This window comes from Pseudorasbora parva, chromosome 18 (assembly GCF_024679245.1).
Source record: "Pseudorasbora parva isolate DD20220531a chromosome 18, ASM2467924v1, whole genome shotgun sequence".
Lineage (NCBI taxonomy): Eukaryota > Metazoa > Chordata > Actinopteri > Cypriniformes > Gobionidae > Pseudorasbora > Pseudorasbora parva.
In genome coordinates, this window is record NC_090189.1 from 35,653,503 (window position 1) to 35,673,388 (window position 19,886).

General features: G+C 38.7%; 1 protein-coding gene across 1 annotated transcript in view; it reads right to left on the reverse strand.

Annotated features, from left to right (window-relative positions):
* The window catches only part of gabra3 (gamma-aminobutyric acid type A receptor subunit alpha3), a 485,101-nt gene that overhangs the window by 64,546 nt on the left and 400,669 nt on the right, over positions 1-19,886 (reverse strand). The window contains exon 9 of the mRNA XM_067424515.1: positions 4,196-4,401. Coding sequence (XP_067280616.1) covers positions 4,196-4,401 — 206 coding nt within the window. The remainder of the gene's footprint in view (positions 1-4,195; positions 4,402-19,886) is intronic.

Consider the following 19,886-nt stretch of genomic DNA (forward strand, 5'->3'; position numbering starts at 1 on the left):
TCCTCACGGACCCTCTGCCCTCCGTGGAATCAGGTATGTGAAGCACAGCACATTCACACCTCACTGCGAGCCGCCTCCACGAGACAGCCGCCCCAGACCGGTGCATGTATACCACCTTGCTGCCCCATTGTGGGTATGCCTGTGGTCCTGATGTCCCACTTGTTCGGTCTCTGCCTGGCTCGAGCTCCCAGTCTGTCTTGCTGGTTCATTCGGACCATCAGACTCGGCTATGCGATTCAGTTCGCCCGGTGTCCTCCCAGATTTATGGGTGTTTGCTTCACCTCTGTGAAAACTGCAGACACCCATGTCCTGTGTGCGGAGCTAGCAGTCCTACTGGCGAAGGACGCGATAGAGCCGGTGCCTTCAGCCGATATGAAGACAGGCTTCTACAGCCCATACTTTATTGTACCCAAGAAAACCAGTTGGTTATGGCCAATCTTGGACCTGCGAGTTCTGAATCGGAACCTCATAAGATAAAATGGCATTCAAATTCTCAACTATCTCGATGACTGGCACAGACCCTCATACTAGCTCAGTCCCGGGAACAGTTGTGCGAACACAGGGACCTGGTGCTCTGACACCTCAGCCAGTTGGGTCTTCGGGTCAACTGAGAAAAGAGCAAACTCGCCCTGTGCAGAGGATCTCTTCTCTTGGTATGGAGTTGGATTTGGTCAAGCGGACAGCGCGCCTCACAGAGGAGTGCGTCCAGCTGATGCTGAACTGCCTGCACACGTTTCAAGGCAGGACGGCGGTTCTGAAATTTATATTTCAGATTAATGCTGTTGTTTTGAACTTTCTATTTATCAAAGAATCCTGAAATAAATTGTACACAAATGTTTTCAACATTCATTATAATATGAAATGTTTCTTGAACAGCAAATCATTATATTAAAAAGATTTTTGAAGGATCATTCTGAAGACCAGAATAAATTGCATTTTTAAAATATATCTAAATAGAAAACAATTATTTTTAACAAAAAAATACTTTACAATATTACTGTTTTTTTCTGTATTTTTGGTCAAATAAATATCGCCTTGTTAAGCAGAAGATTTTTTTTTTAAACATTAGAAAATCCAAAACTTTTGAATGGTAGTGCATGTACTTGGATTTACACATGGAGAAGACACAGAGCAGGGGTAAAAAAAAAAAGGACATACACGGACACTAATCAGTCTCTATCTGAGCGCACTTGTCGCGCATCTACTTTTAAAATAATAAACTCAGCGTAGCAGTAAATATTCAGCAGTCACCGCTCAAATTCTCTTTAATGAGGCTTGATCTTGCAACATAATCTTCTAGTTTTCTGTGGCAGTAATAATGAAAATAACCTTTCTGAGAGTTAATAGACAATGACAACAGTGTTCGCTGGATGAAAAAATTGTTCCAGTTCACTTTTAATGTATGGCAATATTTTTTACAAACAACTAAACATCAATGTCAGTTTAAAGTGTTTGTTTATCACCCTCAAGCAAACAGCCAAGTAGAAAGACTTGGATGCTTTCGGAGTTCCTACTGCTGCCATGACCAACAACAACTGAGTAACTACCTCCCTTTGGTGGAATATGCACACAACTCTATAACTCATTAATTCAAATGACTCACCTACTTCTAATTTGTACTAAGCAATACATCCCTCATGTTCCCTTGGTTCTGGAGAACTGTCTGAGGTACTAGAAGTGGATGGATCAGGACTACAGGATCAGGAAGTGAATGGGTGTGGGACAATGCTCATGTTAGGCTTTAATTCAAACAGTAGCACTCATGTTATAATAGATGGCTGCTTTTGGAAATGCCTTAAGTCCTGTATTTCTTATAATAATAAGTCATTGCAGACACAAAATGTTCCTAACCTCTGGAAAGATGCTGTGGTTGTACCTGTCCCTAAATGTAGTGGTCCTAAAACTATTAATGATTTCAGGCCGCGTGCTTTGACCTCAGCTTTGACCTCAGTTTTAATGCAGATTTTTGTTTTAAAACTGGTTAGGTCCGAGATCTTGAGGCAGACTGAACAAGCACTGAATCTCTGGCAGTTTGCATATAGGCCTCATAGAGGAGTGAAGGATACTACTAACACTGCTTAATTTGCTTTTTAGACATTTGTATGGAAATGGAACACATGGCAGACTTTTATTCATAGACTTTTCTCTGGCTTTTAATACAATCCAGCCCCACATTTTAACCAGAAGGCTCTTAGAACAGTTTGTAATACGTAAAGTAATACGTTAAGTTATAATCTGGGGGGTTGGATTCTTGACTTTTTAAGAACGAGATCAGCAATGGCCCAGTTTAATGATGGTTAAAAATAGATGGTTAAAAACAGGCAGCCAGGTCATTTGTCCAACTGAGATCTTTTAATTATGTCGCCCAAGCAGGAAGCTCAGTCCCAGCTTTGTGTTTGCTTTAAGGGCTCTTACCTTGCAAGGGAAGGAAGAAAGCATTCAAGGCCAGGACTTCCTTTGCAATAAAGCATTGAAGCTGTAGCTTCTGTTAACTTGCTGTATAAGGGAATAGCTCCACTAAGCAGTATATGGCAGTTTTGCACCTGGAGGTTGACGTCTTTTGACTCTGACACTTTATTCTGGAGCGTTATTTTCATGACGTCAAAAACTGCCATTAGCCAATCAATTGGGGTGTTTGTTACACGTGATCAGACACTGGCAAAGGGCGTTCCCCACAGCATCAGCTCCACTTTTTTTCCCTTCTCATGGAACCAAGATTACAGTTACTTAGTAAGAGTTACTAAGGTACTCCGATCAGGATTTTTGGATCACAGGATCACAGCAAGCAGTATTAGCCAATACCGATCACCAATAACAATAATGGGTTTTATTTCATGCCTTTCTTTTGTCATGTAGCATTATTAATAGGGGTGCTCTGATCAGGATGGTACAGACATTAATTGAGGGCCTACATTTTTAAAAATTGCCGTGAATTTCCCCCAGTTGCTAGGCAACAAGAACAGTCCTCCGTAGGATAAACCGTCCCATTTTTAACAATGCTCAGTCCGACCTTCGCAGCTTTCGAAGTATGGAGCCTTTGAATTGGGACATAGCTGCAATCTGATTATGTGAAGCCATTTGAGCATTTTGAGAGAGAGAGAGAGAGAGAGAGAGAGAGAGAGAGAGAGAGAGAGAGAGAGAGAGAGAGAGAGAGAGAGAGAGAGAGAGAGAGAGAGAGAGAGAGAGAGAGAGAGAGAGAGAGAGAGAGAGTTGTGAAATCAATTTTCACAGAAAGTTTTCAAATAAAGTTATTAAATAAAGATGTATGAATTCTTCAATTGGAGCACCCATAGTCATAAACAGACATTTTCTAAACATTCCCCCAAACTTCCAGTTTATGAAAATGTGCATGTAATTTACTAAATTATGTTAGAAAAAGTTTAATTTAATTTATTCATAGTATACATAATTGTCACATTATTTCTTCAATACTACATTTTTAGCAGCCAGCTTTCCTTCTATCATCCAAGCCTATATGTGCTATCAGTTTTGCATTGTTCTCTCGTGTACACTGAAGCTGTTCTATTGAACAGTTAATGAAGAAGTAAAGTGTTTCTCGACAGATTAAACATGGGTTACAACAAGAGGACGAAACAGGAATTTATATTAGTGATTCCCAGGTAAAATATCTTCTCATACTGTGAGCAATACGGCACCTTGCTGAGCTTTCTCTGCAGCAATTCACATTCATTAGCTCTAAGCACTTCATTTTTCAGAGGTTATCAGGGCCAGGACAGAGGGTGGCAATAATCAAGAGCAAGCAAAAGTGGTGGGGGAAAAAAGAGAAGGTTGGCAGCATCAAATGTATTGAACAGGAACAACCTCGATGAAAAATTACAATAGTGACAAGCTTGCTAACAAGAAAGCCCACATTAGTTTAGGATTTATATGCTGAATATTTATTGCTCATTGTGGGGAGGAACTCTGTAAAAAAACTGACAGTGGAAAAATGAAACAGTGATTGATTACACTGAGTAAGTACACTTTAAAGTACACAAGCTTAAATGTAAAGCTTTCTGCAATTTTTATTTAAAGAAAAAGGTCACTTCTTTCAGATATTTTTTTTCAAATGATAGTGCACCCATTAACTCTATGACAAGGTCTCAAAAAATATAAGCACTCAAGTGTACAGGAAGTACTGTACTTTTATACAATTTTGACATCATACTCCTGCATTTTAAATGGTCTATCTTACCCGCATCTCTTGGGCTTCCTTCTGGCCATCCCAGGCCCAGCTGCGCTTTGTGAAGTAGTTGACGGTGGCAAACTCAATGAGAGCAGAGAAGACAAAGGCATAGCACACTGCCATAAACCAGTCCATGGCTGTTGCATAGGCCACCTTGGGAAGTGAGTTCCGGGCACTTATACTCAGTGTGGTCATAGTCAGGACAGTTGTGACACCTAAGAACAGAAATGGAGGAAGTGTTAGATCAATGCAAGTTAGATCACCTGTTATGGTTCAGATAACAAAAAAAAAACAAAACAAAAATGATGGTTGAAATAAAATTCTGAGTAAACACACAGATTGACACCCATAGTTCCTGGGGAAAGTTCCTGTGGTGGAAACATGACTATAGCTATCAAATCTCATTTACATTTGAAGTAATTTTAGAGGGGGCTTCACCCAGCCCCCCTCTAAAAAATTGTGATTAACTCTGTAATCGGTACATAGATTTCTGATAGCCTCAGTCCCCTTTAATAGAAATGGCAGCAGGCTTTAGCTCCTCCGTATCTTTTTTCTTATTATTCAGTGTATTCAATCCGCAGTGGTGCAGCGCCAACGTCAGAAACAAGGTCTGTGCATTTATTGATAGATTATCATGACATCTGAATCAGTGCAGTTCTTTGTCATAAATGCAGTACTGTAAGTGTTTCACTGCATTCACCCTTCATCACACTACAGTTTTTTCCCCTAGCACTTCACACACATTAAAGGGGTCATAAACGGCATTGTTTTATTGTTTTATAATATTTCCTATTATAATGTTAGTATGATTAAAAAAGTTATAATTGAGAAATAATATCATTCCATTTATTTACAATATATTATAATATATTTCAAGTAATATACTGGTAAATATATTTTCCTTCCGTAAGTGTTATTTGCGCTTGGTAACAAAAAAAGCTGTTTTTGGACTAACCAAGACTTTTTCAGTTCTGAAACGTATGAAATAATATATCAGTATGATGACCTCTTACATGTTAAAAGCTTAAGGAAAATTGTATTTCTCAGTTCATGACCCATTTAATATGGTACTGTAGAAAATGACCTTGTTGCCTTTTCCATTTGAAATGTATTTCTTTAATTAAAATGGAATATTGTGGATGTGGCATTAAGACCAGTGGTTTTTAAACATGTCTTGTAGGCACCCCTGCCCTGCACATTTTTTATGTTTTCCTTATCAGACATACCCAATTTAGTTCTTGCAGTCTCTAATAACGAGCTGATGAGTTGAATCAGGTGTGATAAATGAGGGAGCCGCACAAAATGTGCAGGGCTGGGGTGCCTCCAGGACAGGTTTAAAAACCACTGCATTAGACTAACATGCGGCCATGCACAGAAATTATTAAAGACCCAATCAGTGACATACAGCACTCAATGCACTCATTTAAAATGCTTTTCAGAGTGAATGACAGCGAACCGTGGAGTTATGTCTTTCTACTAAATAATGACCCAGCAGCTGATTGTGACACATTTATTAGCCTTAGAGTAAAGAGATTTATGTTTTGATGTCACAAGTGGTAAATTGCTCTGTTCTAATACATAAAAAAAAACAAAAAGGAATGTTGTAGTATAGGACAGATTAAACATATTGGCAATCTAGACAATTACAGTTTTGCCACTACTGGTAATAAATATTTATGAATATTGGTGGGTTAATTAAAATGATTTGAAATTACATCATTATTCAGGGGTTGATGGTATGTAGTGTAGAACCTAGTATTTTTAATTTTTAACCTAGTATACCAATTTGTGACCCTGGACCACAAAACCAGTCATAAAGGTAGATTATTTTAAATTGAGATTTTTGCATTGTGTCGAGGTAGAGGAGCGAGAGACGTGGAAGGAGCGAGTCCTCTCATGAGGGAGCTCGGAGACATATAAGGACGAGCGACACCAGTGAAGGACGAGAGAGGACCAGGCCTGGACTTTATGTTATGGTTTTGTTTATGTTTTATTATGTGTATTATTATGTTTTATTATGCGTTACTTTCGTTTTGTTTATTTATTTGATTAAAGTCTGTTTCATGTTTGCCGGCTCCTGCCTCCTTCTTCCCAAATATTGAGAAAATCCTTTAGCGAGAGTCAAAGGGTAGGTATCTTTTGATAGAACACTTTTTAAAACTTTAAAACATATAGTTTAAATTACAACTGGACAATACAGCTGCATCTGGATAACATTTTGTGGTGATAGCATAAATAATCAAAAGTTACAGTATTTGGAACTAAAGTAGCCCTTTTGTTTAGTTCTTAACATTTCAAATCGTTCTCCCATTAAAAACTAATTATTGTAAAACGAATAAATTAATGGACTAATTTTAATTAGTATGATGTTTATAATTTGATGTTTCTACGTTTTCTACGACCTGTGCATGTCTCATGAAGTTAGGAGTAAAAATGCCATTTGAAATGATACATTTCTTTTTTAGTTAAATAAAATATGATTTTATTTCCCTTTTATTAATCAAGTCACTCAGCACTACTTAGCAGTCAATCGAATTGCATTGTAAAGTTCAGACTCTAAGCTTTCAAATGACACCTGCCTTGACTCAAGGCAGTAGTTTGGAAAAATATGATTATTAATGTTTTTGCTGCAATGTGGAGCTGACAGGTGGTGGTACACTCTGGTTTATAGGGACTACTCAGCACTCCATAAGAGTTTATCAAAATGGTAATGCCATGTTCAGACTGCCTGATTTTAGGCCCAATTTTGACTCACTGACAGGTTTTGCGAAATCGGCGACGGATGCCCAAAATCACAAGCAAATCGCTGCTCGTGCACGTGAGGGGCAATCACGCAGTGTGAATGATCAAAGACGCGATCAGAGAGAATCGCCGACGAGTCGCAGATGGCTGTGAGGTATTTGGCCTGCTAAATATATCTGGACTTGTAGGTGTTTCAAACGGCTGCTTTATGAATTGTGTTTTGACTGAAAATGACGAAAATCGGCGATGACCTACAGCCAATGGGATTGCAAGGCACAGGGCAGCGGGAGGTTCGGCGAAGAGTTATAGACCAGAATATCAGTTTTAATAGATAAACTTACAATTATATCAAACAGAAACAAAGCACAAATATTTGCTTGAGTGCAAAATTATTTATTTATCTCCGTCTCTCTTTGAATAACACAATCATTGCTCCCTATGTCACCCCAAACATTTCCTCCACAATATATATTTTTTATTTTTCTCCTTTTTTCTGCAAGTTAGTGCACAAACAATTTGGATCACAAGCTTTTCGCAGTCTATATTTTTAATAATAATTCAAGTATCGTGAGAGAATTTCAGTCGGTGTGATCTCACTTCCATTTGCTTATGAAACGTAGTTTGCGGACAGGACAGAGCTGTCATTGTCCATTCTACGAGTTTGAAAATCGTGCAGTCTGAGCTCGGCATAAGATGCTTTAAAAGCTGAGTTTCTAAGCTTTAAAATGATACCTATTTTGTGTTATTACATGTTGGAAGACAAGCATGGACGGTTCTGGGAACATTGGACCACATATTGCATCCCGGTAACACGAAGGGATATATGTAGCCAAATATGTTACATCATTTTGTAATTAATATCTTGTGATCGACACAATGGATTATGTTGTTGCTTATGAATCTGCTCTAAATGGTGATGTGCATATGTGCTGTTTTTGTTCAGATTTGAACTCTTTAGATTTGAACTCTTTCAGATTTGAAGTTTATGCAGACTCATTAGAAGGTGAATGTAATGTGACAGAAGCATGTTGGAGGCATGATCTGAATGTGTAAAGTGCATGCAGATGTATGCAAAAATAATTATTGTGCTATTTGGTTTCCGTTACTATTGTCTCTTAAAATGAGACACGTAAATGGGAGTCCTTTGCAACGCATATTACTTGCAAAAATATACTTTTGATATATTTACAGTAGAATAATACGGTAAAATTAATAAAATATCTTCATGGAACATGATCTTAATAGCCTAATGATTTTTCTGCATAAAAGAACATTTTGACCCATACAATGTATTGTAGGATATTGCTACAAATATACCTGTGTGACTTACAACTTTGCGGTTTTGTAGTCCAGGGACACACACACACGTCTGGTTCACTATCTTTGTGGGGACTCGCCATAGACGTAATGGTTTTTATACTGTACAAACCGTATTTTCTATCCCCCTACACTGCCCCTGCCCCTAAACCTACACATCACAGGAAACATTCTGCATTTTTACTTTCTCAAAAAAACTCATCCTGTATGATTTATAAGCTTTTTGAAAAGTGGGGACTGCTGGATGGTCCCCAAAATTTAGGTGATCTCAGGTTTTACTATCCTTATGGGGACATTTTCCTTATGGGGAAAATGAACCAGGAAAATAAACCAAACAAGATACAGAAACTATACATGGGTGAGTTTCCCAATAACGTTGTCTCTTAGCACGCTGCGAAGACACTACAGGAATAACCTAACTAAAGATAGACCTTTTCTATGCATGTTCCTCAAATATATGTTAGTTGCTTTAATCAATCAATCAATCAATCAATCAACTTTATTCATATAGCGCTTTTACAATGACGATTGTTTCAAAGCATCTTCACAGTGTTAAACAGAACAATATTGCAACAAAATTTAATTTGGTACATTTGTTGTGGAAAAAAACTGTGATGTTATCAGCTTATTTTAATTTATCATATAGCGACAATGTTGTATCAATGTTGATAATCAGTATTATAGTTTAGGTATACCTTTTTACGTGTTATGTTACCAGGTGCTTTCCATCAACCCTTCACTAACTGGCATTATGCCTTCACTGGCCTTTGAAAGTGTAATTTATATTATCATAATATATTCGCCATAGTGTCTCCATTCACTCCACAGCAGGAGAGCAGCCGCATCGCATTATTGGTGTAAATCACTCATTTCTGTTTTTGTTGACCTACTCAATAAAAGCACAGCTTTTCAATAAAAGCGTAACGCAGCTTTATATATACATAACTACCTGAATTTCAGGGCTGAGGGGGTAGTTCTGTTGATTTTTTTTCCCAACAAAATCATTTTTTTTTATTGCAGCTTCTGACATGGTAGCCAGGGGACTAAAGTTTTCAAGGATGAAATAGGACACATACATTAAATGACCCTACAGATACAGTGCCATATTTTCGCTGTTTTGCCATAGTTTGATCAAACTCCCCACAACAATCATTCTCTTTAAAATTACTCATAAGCCTTTACTGCTCATTGGATTGCCAGCTGATGTACCTTTGGATAATATAAGTAAAAAGCTAACAACCATATGTTTAATGACATAGCGTTAATGTTTCAGGAAACACTGTGGAGGGCAATATTTTTCAGGAATAATTATTCATTTAAATACGTACAGTGAATCTATGTCTTCTGAATTTTGGAATTCAATAAGTTGTATATTGGTGCTTTAATTGAGCTTGACAGTCACTGGTCCATTCATTACCACAAACAACGAGCCATCCATCTTTCTAAACTGCTTGCCTTAAGCAGGGTCACAAATATGCAGGAGCATATCCCAGCATCTCAGGCCATCCTAGACAGGGAACACCCTGGATGGATGAATATACACTTTCACATTTGGATTGTGGCAGAAACCCACGCCAAAGTAAAACTCCACACAGAAAGGTCTTAAACCTGGACATTCATGCTGTGAGGTGACAGCACTACCCACCAAGACACCATGCCACCCTGGTTACTTCTAAGGTTGTCCTGAAGCCGAATATCTCATTGGAAAAGGCAAGTAAAATGGCTTCGAAAAGGATTATGAATTCTACCAGATATTAGGAAATATTAAAAAATATTCAGAAGACACAATCACTCTTTGTGTTTGCTGGATAACAAGTGAACTAGGTGATATCATAGCACAATATTATAGTCAAGTAAGACTTTATTTTTTACAGCGATTTATACAATATAGAATGCTTCACAGCAGCTTCATTGTGATCACCAGGAAACTAATGATGCAAAACGAGTTGAATTCTGCTATAAAAAGAAAACAGTAAATAGTCACAGTAAATAGGTGAAATCAGTTCAGTATTTTGTGACATTTGGAGTTAATTTGATCCTGTTAGGCAGCACCTAGCCTGACGTGGTCATGCTCAATTCTAGTCAGAATATGAGTCTGATACTGCTCCATTGGGCTGTGATTATGGGGCGTTTTTCAACCGAACCAGGAAAGGCATCAATTGGATAGACCTACAACCAATCAGAGCAACGAAGCAACGCATTACGTTAGTTGTCAAATGTTGGCAACCCTGTCTGCATGCACGATAGAATAAACTATCTTTGCCTGCGTTGTAAAAAAATAGAATAATTTAAAGATACACAGAGTACTTACCCAACATGATCATCATTTTTGAGATAAATGGTGAAGGTGAATCCATATACAAACAAGCTCACTGTTTAGGATTCAAACAAATATAATCCAAGCGCCTTTGATGACGTGCATGTCTTATATCTTTTTAATGATGTATAGTTTGTCAAGGTAATTACTTACATCTGATAATAATTTTGAGCTAATTTAAGCAAAGAGAGCTTCAGCACGTCCATGTCGTCGACCTTAAGAGGGCCTACTCAAAATTACACATGCATACTCAAAAACGATGAGAAATGTATACTTTTCTAAGTAAAGTATAGCCTACACTTTAAAAGTGTGGCTTTATTGCAAAGGAAACTTCAATTAAGTAGAAATTACTCAACATTTTAAGCAAAGTTAAAAAAAATAACTTATTATCTTTTTTAATTTTAAGTACTTAAAGGTAGGATAGGTAGGAATTGGTTAAAGAAACTTTTTTCCAAATTTGTTTAAACTTTCTTTATATATCAATACATCATTAAAATGTAAGTACTCTGAAAAAGAAAGTATAAAAAATGAGTGTCTGTAGACCTCTCACGACTGTTTTAAAGACAGCTCATTATTTCCATTCACTACACCATCTCCCTTCTGGGCTCTTTCCAAAGCCATGCCCCCAAAATACATGACCGAGCCTCACCGGCCGCTCAGCTGGAAGATGCATTATTTACCTCAGATGAGCAGTGTGCATGTAGTGACATCATGTCAGAATCACATGTAATAAAAAAAATCAAACTTTATCAGTATGAATATAAACAAATAAGATGTCTTTTAGTAGCTAATCACTATCAAGCTAGAATACCGATACTGGTAAAGTTTAAAATATATTTTTGTTTGATTTGGTCACAAGCTAGTTATATTTATAAGGCAAAGAAAAAGGGTAGCATCATGTTTTTCCAATAACATCAGTTATACTGTAATGAAGATGAATTTCGTGTAAGATTCATAACATATACTGTGTTTTGCATGTAAGAGTTTCCATGATGAAAGCATTGTTGATTAGTAGTAGCTAAAGCTAACTTAGTTCTAAAACAAAGTTCCTGGATGCTGTGTACTAGCTTTTTTACACATGCATTTTGTTATCTAAAGTTAAATTTTGCGAAATTCAACACAACAGCGATCAACTTGAGCTAAACATATTGAGTATTTATCGTCTTTACTAATGGCTAAGTGTATAACATTGTAACTTTATGTAAGTAATGTTATGTAACTTTATGTAACTTTATGTAAGTAATGTTATGTTAGCTATTAATAACTCTGCTGCACTGTGCTTCACTGAAACCTGGCTGAGTGAAGCCATTCCGGACAACGGACTACATCTGCCGGGCTTCCAGCTGTTCAGAGCGGATCGCATCACGGAACTTACAGGGAAAACGAGAGGTGGTGGATTGTGTTTCTACATTAACGAAAGTTAGTGTTCAGATGTAACAACGCTGAAGATGTGCTCTCCTAATTTAGAGGCGCTCTTCATAAACTGTAAACCTTTCTACTTGCCATGAGACTTTTCCTCGTTCGTTCTCGTGAATGTTTACATTCCTCCAGACACGTGTGTGAACGCAGTACTGCAACAGCTGGCTGAACAAATAGCTGAAACCGAACAAAGGTACCCAGATTCTCTTTTAATCATTCTTGGAGATTTTACCAAAGCAAATCTCTCCTGTGAACTGCCAAAATACAGACAGCACGTTACATGTCCCACCAGAGACAGTAAAATACCGGACCACTGTTATACAACAATAAAAGATGCATATCAGTCCGTCCCACAGGCAGCTTTGGGGTTGTCTGATCACTGTGTGATTCATCTTATACCGACCTACTGGCAGAAACTGAAATCAGCTAAACCTGTAATAAGGACTGTAAAAAGATGAACTAATGAAGCAGAGCAGGACTTACAAGCCTCATTCAGTTGCACTGATTGGACTGTTTTTGAAGCTGTTACCACCGATCTGAATGAGCTCACAGATACTGTAACATCATACACCAGTTTCTGTGAGGATACATGCATTCCTACCCGGTCATTCTTATCATCCACAAATGATAAACCATGGTTTACTGGAAACTCAAACAGATTCGTCATGCCAAAGAGGATGCTTACAGAAGTGGGGATAAGATCTTGTATAACCAAGCCAGGAACAGACTGACAAAGGAGATCAGAGTTGCTAAAATAAGCTACTCTGAAAAGCTGAAAAAACAGTTTTCATCCAACGACCCTGCATCAATCTGGAAAGGCCTGAGGAACATCACCAACTACAAGTCACCATCCCCCCGAGCTGTCGAGAATCAACAACTGGCTGACGATCTGAATGCATTCTACTGCAGGTTTGAAAAGCCCAGTCTCACACCTCACACCCGCTCTGATCTGCACATTTCACACCCTCACCATCACCTCCTGCACCCCCTCTCCTCCCCCCTACTGCCATCCAATCTGAGCTTAAGGACTGTTTGGAGGACGTGAGCCGAGTCTTCAAAAAACAGAAGACCAAGAAAGCTTCAGGCCCAGACGGCATCTCATCTGCTTGTTTGAAAGCCTGCACTGACCAACTGGCCCCAGTCTTCACGCAGATCTTCAACGGATCATTGGAGCAGTGTGAAGTTCCCAGCTGCTTCAAACGCTCCACTATCATTCCCGTTCGCAAAAAAACTAAAATCACTGGACTAAATGACTTCAGACCTGTTGCTCTCCTGTCTGTTGTCATGAAGTAATTTGAAAGACTGGTGTTGGCCCACCTAAAGGACATAACTGGACCCTTGCTGGATCCTCTTCAATTTGCCTACAGAGCAAACAGGTCTGTGGTTGATGCAGTCAACATTGGACTGCATTATATCCTGCAACATCTCTAAAGACCTTGGAATTATGCAAGGATCCTATTTGTGGACTTCAGTTCGGCCTTTAAAGGGTAACTAAACCCTTGTTCACAGCCTAACTCCGCCCACTGCCAATATTTGAAAAATGCTGCAAAAGTGGGCAGAGCCCAGCGGAGACAGAGGGGAAGAGACGAGGGCGGGGCTGAGCGGGGGGGCGTGCACCTGAGACCCGCAGTGACAACTTGTTTGACAGCTGTCAGACTCGCAAAGATGGATAGTGACTCAAGTAAGGACAGTAGTTTTGCAACAGAGCGGTCATCTAAAGTAGAGGACTTTTCTCCACCACCTTCACCTGAAGTGGAGGAGGGTGAAATGTCTGTAGACACAGAGCCTTATCAATCGAGCCGCTGGCTCAAACTGCGTTAACTCCCGATGCCGACGATGCGCCTTCATTCATTCATTCATTCATTCATTCATTCATTCGTTCATTCATTCATTCATTCATTCATTCATTCATTCATTCTAGCGAAGCAGCAGCGCAAGAGTGAATGAGACCACTAACTAATCTATGAACATTGAACAGCCAGATCCTTATACTGAATGTCACTAAAATAGCGCAGGACCAATAAGTTCAAACCTAATAGCCTATTTCAACAGATTTCCTCAAATAAAAGTTACACTACATACACCAGCAGTCTAGCACGGTATGGATTTGTTGTTCGTTACCACGGCAACCATTTGCGTGTCAGGGTTTGTCTGAAAGAGTCTGAAGTATGAAAATTATCTGTAGACATGACGGGCGACAAAAATATCAAAAGAAAAGCTTAACATGTATTTACAACTGCATTATTTATCTGTATTTTTTTCATTAGGATGTTGAAAGCAAGTGACGACAGAGTTTCATTCATAATGTTTCTCTACTTTATGTAACATGAGCGCTCATACTGGACTGAAGCTGTTCTCATCATGTGATCAAGGGAAAACATTTCTTAGGGTGTGGTGAGCTCGTGCCAGGGGCGTGGTAGTGAGCCGTTGGAAGTACCATCCTACGTCACGAAGCACCACAACGTCCAATAGGAAAATTTAACTGCAGTAGCCACCGTTCAACCTTGAGAGGGCAGCACTAAGACGTTTTTACACCATATTATAGAATTAAAACACTTTATACCCAAATGTCAAAATATTTACTCTAATCAATAAACAGTATTAATAAAGCCCCAGTCTTGCAGATCATTAACTAAAAAAAGTTGGTTTAGGGTTTAGTTACCCTTTAATACCATCATGCCTGATCTCATCACAGCCAAACTGACCCAGCTCTCCATACCATCCTCAATCTGTCAATGGATCTCTAGCTTCCTGACAGACCGGCAGCAGCGAGGGAGACTGGGTAAACGCACATCCAGCACTCTTACAATCAGCACTGGCGCCCCCTATGGGTGCGTTCTCCCCCCACTGCTCTTCTCCCTGTACACCAATGACTGCACTTCTAAAGACTCCTCTGTCAAGCTCCTGAAATTTGCAGATGACACCACTGTCATTGGCATTATCCAGAACGGTGACGAGTCTGCTTACAGACTGGAGGTTGAACAGCTGGCTGTCTGGTGCAGTTATAACAACCTTGAGCTGAATGTGCTCAAAACGGTGGAGATCATAATGGACTTCAGGAGGAACAGCCCAGCACTCCCCCCACTCACCATCATGAACAGCACTGTGGACACAGTGGAGTTATTCAGGTTCCTGGGAACTACCATCTCTCAGGACCTGAAGTGGGACAATCACAGGACCTGCTGATTCAGTTCTACTCAGCTGTCATTGAGTCTGTTATATGCACCTCCATCACTGTCTGGTTTGGTTCAGCTACCAAATCAGACATCAGGAGACTGCAACGTACCATCCGGGCTGCAGAGAGGATTATTGGTGCCCACCTGCCAACCCTCCAGGACTTGTACTCTTCCAGAGTGAGGAAGAGAGCGGGTAAAATCATCACAGACTCCACTCACCCTGGACACCTCCTGTTTGAACTGTTACCATCAGGATGGTGACTCCGATCACTGGCCACTAGAACATCTAGGCATAGGAACAGTTTCTTCCCACAGCCCCCCCCCCCCCCCCCCCCCATTTTTACTAGTACTTGCATTTAAATTATGTATTGACATATAAAGAAAGTTTAAACAAATTTGGACAAGCGTGTTTTAGATCAGTCCTACCTATACCACCTTTAAGTAGAGTTTACTTAATTCTAAATGTGAAATGTACTTTTAAAATGTGCATGCAACAATTAAATCTTTTTTTTTCTTGTTTTTTTCCTCCAGCGTGTGATTAGAAAGTAAGTTGAACATTTGAGAGTGATTCAAGGACAGGTACACTTTATTTTGTAAAGTGTTTTAGTTGATTTAACCTACAAATGAAAGCTCTCAGCACTGGGATGTATGCCAATGTGCAATGGCATAGAACACATCCTTATAAGTGATGAAAGCTTTTAAAGGAAAGGCAAGTAAATATTCAATCTAGGAAAAATGTGTTACTCTGAAACCACAATAACATGTTCTCAAAATTTCGTAAAATGTTCTTCAATTATATATATATATATATATATATATATATATATATATATATATATATATATATATATATATATATATATATATATATATATATATATATATATATATATATAATTTTTTTTGATTAAATAAATGCAGTCTTGGTGAACATAAATTACTTATTTTTAAAACATTAAAAATCTTTATTATTCCAAAATGTTGGGTTCCAAAATATGTCTTAAGCATGAAACTGCATTGTAGCGTTAACTTATTCTATCTTTACATTAACATGATATATTATTTCTAATTGTATATTTAAACTTATAACTTTCTTTTGTTCTTACTCATGCTTTCTTTCTATTCATATAATGTCCTCATGTCCAAACAACTTTATTTTCACACTTTGCATCATATACACAACCTGTTACACATCAAACATTATTTTTAACTTGTGTATGCTTTCATCAATGTTATTGGGAGATCACATGTCCCACCGACAGGAACGGCGGTGTAGTTCTTTTACTTAGTATCATTAATTAATCTGTCCTCAGTACAATCTTCCATACCTAGTTTTTGTAGTTCTGCTGACAGTATGATGAGTGGATATGGCAAAATGCTAAAAAAATAATTAAAATTAAGATTCTAATTGTGTCCTTTTGCACCACTGTCACTGCATCTTAGCTTTATTGGAAAGAATTTTCCCTTAATCGTGGATAGATTTAAATGAGTGCTATAAGAAGAATTCTTGGCTGATAAGAAATCATTTTAAAATCATGCAGACAGCTCTCTGTAATCCAGTGGACTCACTTCAGGAAAAATGGTTGAAAATTAAAGACAAAAGCCACCAGTTTAATACCCATCTGTAAAAAGTAATTGGAGAATCTACTAAAGAAAAACTTGTACAAACAACTGAATTTGGAAAATCGATCAGAGGTTCGAATCCGCCTTTTGCCGAACTCACTCTACTCCCTTTCTCCATCACATATCAGATCGGAAAAGGCATTTATTTTCAATAATAATAGAGAAAATATTAGAAAAGTGGAAACAAAGTTGTTGAAAAATGAAGTTTTTCTCGGTTAGGGGTAGGTAAACAGAAGTGTTGAATTTGAGACGATAAAAGTGAGTGGGTCCAATATCATTGGTCTTAAAAAGTGGGTGGGTCTTGTCCCACACCACACAATGTTTTGAAGCCCATGAATCGTACACAGACACACTCTTACTTGATCTGCACAAAGGGTTAAGAAATAATGGAGAAATTTGGAGAAATAATGATTCATAATCACGTTTGTAAAATATCATGTGCCCCGACCTCAGCATACTGCTGAGAGAAGAGAGAGAACATACATGTTAACGTTAACAGAGTTTGTGTCATGTCAAGGTCAGGGTCGCTGTTGTTTAGGCTACATACTTTACATTTACATTTACATTTAAGCAATTGGCAGATGCTTTTATCCAAAGCGACTTACATTGCACTTTATTGTAGAAGAATTCTCAATTTAAATTTTCTTAACCATGTTAGTAGTAACATTACTCAAAAAAGGTCTAAAAATGCATTTCTGCTGCTTATTAGCCACCATGACCACCAAACAAGAGTGAGCGAAGTGATGTGACGGTGACGAAAGCACTTCCTGAGGATAATTAATCATTAGTTTATATCTTATCCACTGCCCATTATTTTAATCCCATATCAAACACAGTATGTTATGTCAGTCTATTTTAATTTATTGTATTTCATTTCATGTTTTTAAATACAATAGCTGTGTCTCATTTCAGAAGGCTGCGTCCTCCGGAGGTCGCATTCGAAGTCTGCATACGTCATAAGGCCGTCTCATTTCAAAAAAGTGAGTAGGACTCTCCAAATGCGACCTTCGAATGCGTCCTTCTTTCACAGGAATTCGGAGTGTGCATGAAGTGTAGCCTTCACGGCTGGACATAACTCACAATTCTTTGCGTCTCCATTAACAACCGTCATTTTTTTTATATTATATGAAATAACGGCACCACCACCAGATATACATGCGAGCATAGGTATGGTGTTTAAATTAAGAAGTTCTAGCTTTTTTTGTTGTTTTTTATGCTCTATTACCTCAAACAGATATGTGGTGAACAGGATTACAACTGTTTAGTGCATTTTAAACGTTTAGAACAGTACATTGCTGTCAAGACAAGAAACATTTCATAGTCATTTTCAAGTTATAAATAATTTTCATTCATATAACTGGCGTTAGAGAGGCTGAACTTGTTGGCATAGCAACGTGATGCTTCCTGCCTGTGTGTCCTACGAAGGACGTCTCGTTTAATTCTGTTTGAGGACAGCCTTCGAAATTTAACAAAATGAGACTCATGCTGCGTCCCAATTCGCCTACTTATACTACGTCCTAAAAGTATGTACTCTTTTTGTGAAGAAAAAGTATATACTTTTGAGTTTGTAGCAGAAAAGTATGCAAGCTTTGGGACATACTACTTCGTCATCTTTAACGGACTCTGTCGCTTAGTTACGTGCATCCCGTCACCGTTTAACTGCCCTGTCAATCATCGTCAGATTCGTCACAGTTCAAATCCTCCACATTCAGTTTAATCTCCTACCGTATAGGAGAGAAATGTAGCCGCATGTTGATCTGCCACTTGTGTGTCTTTAATGCAGAGACTCTCCTCATGTGTTTGCAGTTTAAATATAATGATGCATTTAAAAGTTAATGGCCAAACATGTCATTACAAAAGTTCACAATGCTGCTGCAGGTGAAATATAAATTGGACAACACTGAATAAATATATTTTTGGCAGGTTAAATATTGATAGTTGTTCACTCAAACCCCTTTATCTAAACTTGTCTACTTAACTGCCAGACTCACACATCCACCATGTTTGTAGTTTTTAACGCTTTTTATCCGCGTTTGTAGTTCTAATCAAATCAACATCCACCTCGCAGTGGGTTGTGGGCAATATCAGCCATTGGAGTGCCCATCGATTCATACTTCGAATTCGGACCGGAAATAGAAAACCATCCGGGTATCTTTGGAATACTCTTTTCAACATACTATGATTTGGGACATACTAATTCTATTTTCGAATACTATTTAGAATGGATAGTATGCAAATTGGGACGCAGGGCCAGCTTCAGTCATGTTTTGTCATGCACTTCCTGGTTTTGTCATGTGTTCCCTGGTCATGTGACTCTATGCCCTCATGTGTTCTTGCCCATAGATATCGACAGGTGTGTTCGACATCGGCTGCGGCTGGATGGATGCGATCGGCGAGAGTAGCCGAGTGCAGGCGGGGAGGAGCTGCAAACGGAGACGTGAAGTCGGACACTTTCTGCTTCCCGTGGTGACGCTTGCACTGCGTTTGCAAACTTTATCACAGCTGAAGTTAAATAAATGCAATATTTCTCAAATACACAGATGTTTCAAATGATATTTTCATCCAAAACTTTATGTACTGCTTAATAAAGCGTCTATTTGGACAAGATTAAAGTTCAACATATAAACATACACTATCAATGAAGTGGTGTCAACGGTTTTTATCAGTTTTAGTTTGATAAACATGACAATATAACATCGCGACTACATGAAAAGAGGTTTTACTGTTATAAATAAATGATTTGTGAGCATTAGCGTGACATAAGTTTTTAGAATAAACATGAAACGCACGTGATCGCTGTCATACGGCGAATCGGCCAATCGTGGATCAGCTGTGTCGTCATCAGAGCTCGAGCAGCCTCCCGCAGCCACCCTTGAGAATCTGCAGCGGCTACATCAGCCGCCTGCTCTCGAATCGCTCTCGCGATACTTTGTTGACATACGTCACAGTCACGTGCCGTTGGCGTTGTCTCAAGTCGGACAAAATTTCTAACCGGCATGCACTGCTTTAAGTCAGCCGCCGATCGGTCTGCGCATCGCTAGGTGAAGTCGAACAAGCCTTATAATAAAGGCTAGATGTCTCATGCGCGCTGTTGGCCAATGGAGGT